Source organism: Stigmatopora nigra, chromosome 4 (assembly GCF_051989575.1).
Source record: "Stigmatopora nigra isolate UIUO_SnigA chromosome 4, RoL_Snig_1.1, whole genome shotgun sequence".
Lineage (NCBI taxonomy): Eukaryota > Metazoa > Chordata > Actinopteri > Syngnathiformes > Syngnathidae > Stigmatopora > Stigmatopora nigra.
The window spans coordinates 10771439-10781069 of record NC_135511.1 but is presented as its reverse complement, the minus strand read 5'-3'; the positions used below and the strand labels follow the sequence as shown (position 1 = coordinate 10781069).

Here is a 9631-nt window from a genome sequence, read left to right as displayed (position 1 = left end):
TTAAGCAGAGCAAATTTTATTTTTACTTTACCTAAAGTTGTTTGAAGTCCACAAGCAGACTTTTGAGCTTTGAAATAATTTTTGACTTTTCTGATGAAGCTGAGGCACGATTTAACACAGTCAATCTTAAGATAGCATGGGTTTCGGTATTCTAAGTTAGCCGTGTCACTATCACTAGTGCAAACAAAGAAGTATGTTTTCATAGCATGTGACCAGTAGTCATATCACCCTCATATCTCAGAGGATAGCCTTTGTGCCAAAACATCACAGTCACGGTTGACCTCTTCAGTCCCCATTTGATTACATCATTTTTTTTTCAACAAACATTTCAACTATGTAACTCAATGAAGAAATCGTGTGGTTTGCTCAGCAGGACTGGCTGTGTGACGCACTTGCTTGGAGCTTTCTACTTACTTTATATGTCCATATATCTTCTGTGTACACTTAGATTATTGCACATTAGAAAGGGTTCCACTCCTTAATTAGCTCAATTATGGCTTTCTGTGACTTCCGTAGTTAATTTTCCAAAACATTTAACATATTATCGTAGTATTTTTACGACGTTATAATCATTATTATGACACACTTGACAGGAACATTTTCTCATGCTTACAAAAGACGTCTTTAAATGTAATGGAGGATCATAAGTATCATATACTCACGTTGCCCACATTGGCACAAACCCACTGGATGTGCTGTTATACAAAAGCATGACGTTCATTTTAACACTATATGTGTCAATTTGATCAAATAAAAAAAAGCTACAACAATAATAAACAATATTTCCATATTTGCACTTTTTCTAAAAAAAAGTTCTCATTGTTTTTAAACATAATTTACAGGCATTTCTTCTGGTCGGTAGTCTGGCGTTTGTTCCCTATCAATGTCCATTTGCTCGCTCTGTGGTTCAGGTCCTGTGACTATTTGTGTAAGGTTGGCTTCTTCCATGGCACTCAGGTTGATTCTTAACTGTTCCTTCTCATTGAGAATACCCTCTTCAATAGCTCTTTGCTGCTCCTCTATCTTTTTCTTTTCTTCTTCTAATTTTTCCAGCTTCTCCTGCTTCTTCATCTTCAAGAAATAGCACAGATTTTTCTCCGGATAGGTGACTTTGGCCAAGGGCAGCTTAAAGATTTTATTGGTTTCTGTTGTGATGAGCAAAAATGTAAGCGCCGAGAGACAGAAGGGCCACGTGCAAGCCGGGAGACCAAACTGTTGACAAAAAGATAGAAACTTGGATTTAGCACCACTTTCATTTGGATGGGAATATGATTTCGGTCGGCTTCAGGAGACGTACTGCGGACATGATGTTGGCGATAGCGGAACCCAGGTAAGCGCAGAAAAATCCTGCAGCGCAAGAAAGAAATCCCTTGATTAGTGTGGCTCGTGGCATTTGTATAAAAAAAAAAAAAATTAAAAAAAGAAAATAGCAGCTTACCACAAGTGATAGCAAGCAGGTGAACTTGCCAGGTCAGGGCGTAAAACATTCCACCAATGGCAATGCAAGCTAGCACGCAATTGTATCCCCACAGGCCAAAATATATGGCGCCAAACGGAGCTGCCAAAGCCAAACCTGCAGAACAAATATGCAAATCATAACTACTAACAATGATATTTCCTTGGACGGCTCACAAACAAAACTGTGCGCATTTGGCACTTGATATAAGTCATCATGATTGATGCGTTTTGTTGAACAGCTCATTGGTTGCCATTGACGGCACGAGGCTTTCGATTCATTTTGAATGGAAGGCACTGACAGCAATGCCAACCTCGACCCTCACTACGGATTGGAAATCAATGGCGCTCAAATGTGTGCACTCACAAACGATCCTCCCATTTTAAAGGAATTGCACGTCAAATGTTATCATTGAGGGCGATGAACTACAGACTGAATTAACTCCCCAAACTCACCTGAAAGCATTCCAATGGTTGAGCCGAGGACAGCGTGAGCACACGTGATTGGGGAGGAGATGAAGAGAGAGATGATGAAGATGCCTCCTGTCCAAGGGTTGTCACAGCCGTAGACCTGGCCGACCCCCACGGGCACCGACATGAAAAGCTGAAGACATTTTTCAAGGTTATGACTCAGTTTTTGTCGGTCCCAATGATAGTGAAAAAAAATTGTCATCTGTGGAGCTGATTTATGTATTCTGGCTTCGACGAGATTCGGTGACGTTGCTGACTTTATAAGATGTGATTAATGAGTTGTGTTGTGTAATTCTGACCTTGGCAAGATCGATTTCCTCCCAGGTAATATTCGGAAGCTCCGTGCGTGGTTGAATGAGGACTTGGGGGAAGTGGTGGTTATAATGGCCTGTGGCCACCATGTGAAGGCAGACCAGGATGTTGAAAGGCAGCGTGAACACTGGCAAATCCCACCGACTGTTAATGGAAGCCAAGGCACTCGACACGACTGGGCTGAAACCAACAAACACCGACAGATTCATTAAGGTAATTATAGGATTAGACTTAACTCAATCACTTTGAATGAGGACTGCCTACCTTTCAAGTCAATATAATTTGCATGCTCATTGTGAACAAAGTCAATTACTTTCTAAAACATTTTTTTCCTCTTCACATTTGAAAGCTCGACGAGAGCAAAAGCACCACCACCCTTAAACCGTAGCTGACACCCTCTTTTATCATCCTTCTTAGATGCTCCTGGCCTGAGTATTGTGATGATATCAATCTGACAACTTACCACATCATGGACATGAAGATGTTAGGCAGCAAGAGCCACCAGTACCAATTTCCTGCATTGGAAAAGACAGCCATCAACAAGCCCACTAAGATTCCATTATATCCATACAGTCCTGCAGCAATTGCACCCCTGAAAATACACACGTTTCTTTTTGTTATGACAGGCCAACTGTTTCATTAGGTGCATATACCAAGAATATCAACCTCATCTTTCTCACAGGCCACATTGTAGTTTCGGCAAGGAAAGACTAATTAATTTTTCTATAGCACAGTTCAACACAAAGTAATACAAACACATTTTTCATTTTATTTTGCTTGTAACACCATGAATTAGAATTTCCCAACTGTAGTGTACTATAATTTACACTAGTCACTTTCAAAGGAAATTGTATTTATCAGCATTTTTTTTCACTTGTTATGTTTTTGACCCTTATTCATTTAACAACATGCATCTTTATTTGAAATCAAAGATGAGTGAATGCACCAACCTGTTTTGTTGCAGAATAAGCGCTGAAATGGTAGCAAAAAGAGTTCCCACAAATCCATTGAGTGCCCACCAGTAGTTCTGCAGGATGAGGCCGGCAAAAATAATGAGCCCACTCAATGGGTTGTTTACAAACATGACCTGGGCAGCCCCACGTAGAACCCAGTCCAGCAACTGGAGCAAGAAAAATTGTTCTGCGATACAAACAAACAAGATAGCATGTTATCGCTATACAAAATATGTCATTTCTAGGTCAAATAATTGATAAATTACTACAATAAAAACATGCACATTTGACTTTATGTCAACTGATAAAATTGTAACCCTCAAATTCTTATTGTTCTGGTGATGGAATCAGTTGAATTCAGCCATCAATATTTCCATTGAGTCCCTGAATCACCTACACTAGTTGTCTATAATTTCCCCCAAAAACCAGAGGCCCATGAAACAAATAATGGAAACACTTATTCAGTATGACTGGGAGCTATTGATTGTTTATCTCTCTTTTTGTATTTGGTTTTAAAGGGAAGATTAAAAAAAAAAGAAATCCAAGTACGTGTGTTTGTGTGAGGATGTGATCAAAAAAGTTGTATTGCACAAAAGTTTGTTTCCATACTTTAAGAAAAAAAAAAGATGCCACAGTGTCAATATTAAAAAAAAAAACTTCCATTTTTGTAATTATCTGTTTGGTTACGTGTAATCTGGAGCCTAGTACAACTGACTGCATGCGCAAGAGTGCGTCAGAGTGAACTGGCGGCCATGCTGCCAGGCAGAGATTTCCTTCCAATATTTTCATAACATAATGAATTGCCAAGCTAACACCAGCCAAGTAGTAATTATAACATACTTAAAATCAAATTTTAGTTTTGGTTTTACAGGTATTTTGTATGGACATGAATTTCAGCACTGGTAACATCAATATCAGGATAACATTAAAAATTGTTCATGAAATACATACTGAGAATGAAAGTAAAATTGCTTCCCTTTTTAATATCTCTCTTTCAAATAATAAGTGAAGTATTGTTTTTGTTTAATCCAGTCTTTTCTATTTAGTATGTTTTACATGACAGCTATAAAGTCAAACTTACTTTCCATCCACTTTGCAAAAAGTGGCATATCTCCAGAGAAGTAGGAAACTATCTTCAGAAGGTGAGCCTTAGACTTCTGCAGGCACGGGGCTGTTTTTTTCTGTGCTGGCGCCACCGCCTGCTTTTCATTCCCATGCTTCAGGTCAAGTTGTGCCATCAGGGGTTGCAGTTCCTGCAAACACAATTGCAAAATGCTTTGGTCTACAACTGTAAAAATCACCCATTCAAAACATTCACCACAAAGGCAACTGGCCGTGGGCGGCACACTTGGAGAATTCGGTAATCCTCAGATAACAACCGGTCACAAATACTGTACATTCCTGTACTTGTTAACAAAATAATACAACTATTGCTTTGATTACATTACTTTAATTATGTATCTGATCTAATACATAAGCAATTTGCAAATCATACAGAAGTAAAACCATGTGGGTATCTGTCATTCACACCCACAGGACTTTCACACTATATAATTCACTATCCTCATGCAAAACATGAATATAGTATATGAAAATGTAATGTAAAAAACTAAAATACAACAAAGAAATGATACTAAAATAAATTAAAAATGCATATATATAAATACATACATATGTATTTTAGTGTATATATATAATATCTTTGAGACTGTTTTTAAAAATTAAAATAAAGGAAAATGCATGTCTAGTTTTCCCCTACCTTTGTACAATGTGATCCCTGCATATGTTCAAATGCTTAAAGCTTGCTGACTCTTCTCCTAGAAAAGGTGTTTCACCATAGGTATATAAAGGCTCGTACCACTAAGCAACTCCTACATTCTGCCCCTCCAAAGGTTTCCCTTCATCCACTCTTTCATTTTCTCAGCTCATCCTATCCTTTGCCCATTATGCCACACCCAAATTTCCTCGGTGTGTTTATCTAATCGCAAGAATGCATCTATTTAATTTATTTATTTGTCTTCTCTGTATTTTATGCAACTTATTTTGATTGGTTGGCCAGGATAAAGCGGTTCAGAAAATGATATGAGTATAGGGGTGAAGAATTCCTTCTTAGTCTCTGTAAAATCTATATCTAGTTGAGTTAGTTATCTGGTCTTTACTCTCGATGATGTACTGTATCAAGGTTGATACTATATAGCTATAGGCTGTGGCTCAATGCAAAGAGAAAGCCAATCTCAAATACAACTGGCACAAAGTAAACATTTGCATTAACTTATGTTCAATTAGTAGCTTTGTCGTCTCACACGTCACGTAAAATACTAATAAGATCAAGTGTCGGTACATTTCTTTCATTTAATTGCCAGGCGTTCTTCCCATCCTTGTAATTGTAAGATCAAGTGTGGGCACATTGATTTCATTTCATTGACACATGCTACAATGATCAACTTCAAATAATGTACACACTTCTAGACTTCTCCCATCACATTCTTCCCTCAAAGCAATCACACGAACCAACTCAATGAAAATGAAAACAACATTCAGCTTTGATTGACAAATGTATTTAGTTATGTGGAGTAGGGCTTGCAGTACTCAGCCTGGGGGTGAGCAATTTTGCCTCACAGTTCTGACATTTCAGGTCACAACCTTGCACAAATTTGCATATTCTCTCCATGCTTGAGTGTGTTTTCTACAGCTACTCCGCCTTCCTCTGAATTTCCTAAAAGTTGCTTCAAGGTCATTCGAAGATGCAGTCATTGGTATAAAAGGCCGCTTGCTTGCACTGTTTGTCCAATGCAATTAGTGACCGATACATCCAGTTGAGATAGATAGATAAGAGCTCACCATAAATGAATGATGAAAAGCAAAAATGAATCACTCACCAATGTCAAATTCAATATAAACCCGATAGCGTATTGTAATTCCAACTACATTAGCATATATTGAGTTAGACTGTGGTTATCCCAGCGGACTTCAGGCACCAGGCGGGTGACATTCTGACCATTCACAGCTAGGGGCAATTTAGAGTGTTCAACCAGCCTACCTTGAATCTTTTTGGGATGTGCGAATAAACCGGGGGACCCAGAGAAAACCTATGCAAGCCCGAGGAGAACATGCAAACTCCACACAGTGAGGACTGACCTGGAATCAAACCCAAGAACATTAATATTTGCATTGTCTTCAATGGTTATATAATCGTCGTCTTATTCATTTATCTTCCATACCACACATGCCAGTTGGCATTTTGGGTGATGCCAGAGCCTATCCCAACCGACTTTGGGAGAAAGGCACACCCTAAACTGGTAACCAGTCGGCCGCAGGGCATGCAGAGAGACAGGTGACCATTTGCACGCATAATCATACGGCATCGAAGTCGGGCGAGTGAACCACTACACCATCAGTTGGCACGTGTTATCATGGTGGCAAATATAATTCAGGATGTTTCATAACCATGTGCATCATCATTGTGAACTGCACCGTCACTGCAACTCCTTGCGGTGACAAAAACTGAAAATATCTGATATACTGATAATATCCAACTAGATAACCAATTATTTTATTTAAAAAATGGTGTAGTTACTAATCACTGGAGATGCCACTATATTATAGTTTTGAATAGTCAATTCATTTTAGAAAATAAATCACAGAAACGTCTATATCGACTAAATAATACACTTAACTAAAGTAATTGAACGTACTTCCGTAGTTCTGCAATTCCACTAATTTCAATTTCTAAACGTGAAAGAGACAATAAAATAGAAATTAAAGAGGAAACTAAGCGGAATCTCTGTTAATTGTCAACTTGCTTCCTTCTTAGTTTATTTTTGATTTATTATTCATTCATTTTCTGAACTACTCATCCTCACAAGGGTCAAGGGGTGCTGGGGCTTATCCCAGCCAACGATGGGCACCAGCCGTGCAACACCCTGAATTAGTGGCAAGCAAATCGTCGAGCACAATGAGACAAACAACCATTCACAGCTAATGGCAATTTAGAGTGTCAACTAGCATGTTTTGGGAATACGGGAGGAAACCGGTGTACCCGGAGAAAAAAAACAAGCAAGCCCGGGAAGAACATGCAAATTCCACACAGTGCGTACCGACCTGGGATCTTGCCCTCAACTTCAGAACAGTGAGGCTGATGCATCCCATCTATTATTATTACCATCTGTTATAGTTATTATCTATTATTAAAATAAAAAGTTGTGTTTTGATGCTCTTTAACCACTGGGGGGCCCTACACACCTTGCGTCTCTTGCTGCGGCAACACTGTCAAGCTGATGCTGACATCTGGTGAAAAAAATAAGGAAGTGTCAAATTTATTTTCCTCTCCCGTCTGTTTTACCTGGCTGAGACCCTGACTAGACCCAACATTCCTATGGGTTCTTTCTCATAGAGGCAAATAAAACCAGTCTGACAACGTGGCACAAATAACAGACACTCCGCAAAGAGATCTGACAAGATTAGTGAACTGGAGGCACTGGTGTTTTCATTCAGACAGCACACACTTTGAAGGGGCCGCAAATATGTGTGGTGTGTAGGGGGGGAGAGGGATGGGGATAGGGGCGCTCTCATGAGCGCCTATGGAACCTGATACTAGATGACTCCTCATCACAAGAATGTAAGTTTCCTTCTCTCCGAGCATCTGGCTAGACGCCCGGCCTGGCCACATCACATCTCCATCTGTGTGTGTGTGTGTTTGTGTGCAACTTGTTACTATTTGTGCCCCCTTTTAGGAGCCTGTAATTCAGATCACATTCAGACATTCTCAAGCGTTTCTTTGTCTTTTGGAACATTGGTAATCTCATGTCAATTGGGTTTCCTAGCTTGATCTGTCTTTTTCCAGTAAACACATTAAGTCAGCACTTATGGCTCGGGAGCCATATGTGGCTCTTTTCATGGGTGTAAATGGTGCCAGCCTCACTCATCTTAGCTTGAGGGTTTGATCCCAGGTCCAGACCTTCCTCTGGATTGTTTGCATGGACTCACTTGGGCTTGTGTGGGTTTTCACTGGGTACTCCAGTTTACTCCCACATCACCAAAACATGCTTAGTATAATTGAAAACTAAATTACCCCTAGCTCTGAATGGTTGTTTTTCTCATTGTCTAAAAAATCCGAGTGTGGCTTTCAAGGAATTGCATTTGAAAATATGAATTGTTTATGGCTGTTAGTCAAAAGGTTCCCAGCCCCTGCAAAACATGTTAAATTGGGATTGGATTGGGGTTTATAGCATCCTGAATTTGGAAAATTTCCTTGGTTGCAGTACCAAGATTAAAATGCAAAGTGATCCAAATGATCTTCACTTGTGTGAACACGGGTTCAGAACTGAATGTGCTATTTTCAAAATGATTTTTTGCTAATGTAATAATAATTCTTATCATTATGGCCATGGCCTTTTGGATGATCACAAGTGCAAGTCTGCAGTGCAACCACAGAGGACAGTAAAGCTCTACTTAGTGGCCTGGTGACCAGTTTGCCCTGGAGGCAAAATATAAAACCAATTTCAGGTTTAAAAAAAACCCATGCATGCCTCAATTTAAACACATTTAATCTCAATAATCCTATGTTTTTTAGTGTAGAGAACATTCAATACGTTATGAATTCATTAGGCACTCCAAAAAACACCAACAACACACTAAGTTATGGGTCTGTATGAGCAATATGATTTTTACGGTATTCCAGCTCTTTCTTTACTAAAGACCAGATAACAGAGAAAGTTAGAGTTGTTTGCCCTCATAAAGTCAGGTTTTGCAGATCCTGAAGCGTAGTAGGACCCAAATGTAGGTTAGCAGGCAAAGACAGGGAGTGAGAGTGCACTCACTTTAATGATGGTGGCTAGATCCTCAAGAAATAACAAAGACTTCAAAATCAAATAATAAAATCAAACCTGACAAGGAGAGTGTGGAGAAGCAAAGAGAACAGGGCATGGCGTGAGTACATGGAAACACGTGGGTACACAAGACCATCCGACAAAGACTGACATACACACAGGGTTTACATAGACAGACATGGGTTGACGAGACAATCACAAACACTTGGGTGGATATGGGAGGCAGCAAGCAGGAGATACACGTTGAGGGTTGTGGGGGCGGGGCGACAGGTGAACTCAATGGGAAATCACAGGGACAGGTCACAAAAAAAAATACACAACAAAACCAATCCCTAACACATAAAAGTCAATATAAAGTGAATTTCAGTTTGTCTCAATGTGTCAGCCTATTGATTGTCATCATCTCCACCTTGATGCATGTCCCCTGAATGTTCTATTTAAAAGATATTTTCATTGCTATCAACAGATTTTTCATATAATTAATTCTCACAATGTTAACATGTGGGCCAAGAAACAAAGAAAACCAGAAACTATTTGTTCCCTGTAGGTAAATGTCTTCTTTATTAATAATTTAATGTGAACATTTTGTCAAAACGGTTACTGTACTTAACC

General features: G+C 39.3%; 1 protein-coding gene across 3 annotated transcripts; it reads right to left on the bottom strand.

Moving 5' to 3' along the window:
- On the bottom strand, positions 1-9207 carry LOC144195917 (urea transporter 2-like). 3 transcript variants are annotated; one of them, XM_077715796.1, is made up of 10 exons: positions 9077-9203; positions 6232-6329; positions 4273-4444; positions 3189-3378; positions 2702-2830; positions 2226-2418; positions 1912-2059; positions 1439-1573; positions 1298-1347; positions 1-1212 (listed from the first exon to the last, which is right to left on the bottom strand). In XM_077715796.1, exons 1-10 carry the CDS (start codon positions 9153-9155, stop codon positions 826-828), a joined length of 1581 nt encoding a protein of 526 aa, XP_077571922.1. In that variant the 5' UTR covers positions 9156-9203; the 3' UTR covers positions 1-825. The 3 variants fall into 3 exon arrangements, with proteins under 3 accessions (XP_077571922.1, XP_077571923.1, XP_077571924.1); XM_077715797.1 differs by lacking the exon at positions 6232-6329 and having other exon boundaries at positions 9077-9207; XM_077715798.1 differs by lacking the exons at positions 6232-6329; positions 9077-9203 and adding an exon at positions 4951-5090.
- Positions 9208-9631: the final 424 nt, after the last annotated feature.

Coding starts and splice junctions, on each gene's coding strand:
- LOC144195917 (XM_077715796.1), bottom strand. CDS start 9,155: ATGGTCTTGTGTACCCACGTGTTTCCATGTACTCACGCCATGCCCTGT. Junction 3,379..4,272: donor TTTTGCAAAGTGGATGGAAA/GTAAGTTTGACT, acceptor TTTGTATCGCAG/AACAATTTTTCTTGCTCCAG. Junction 2,060..2,225: donor AGGAAATCGATCTTGCCAAG/GTCAGAATTACA, acceptor AAATGTCTTCAG/CTTTTCATGTCGGTGCCCGT.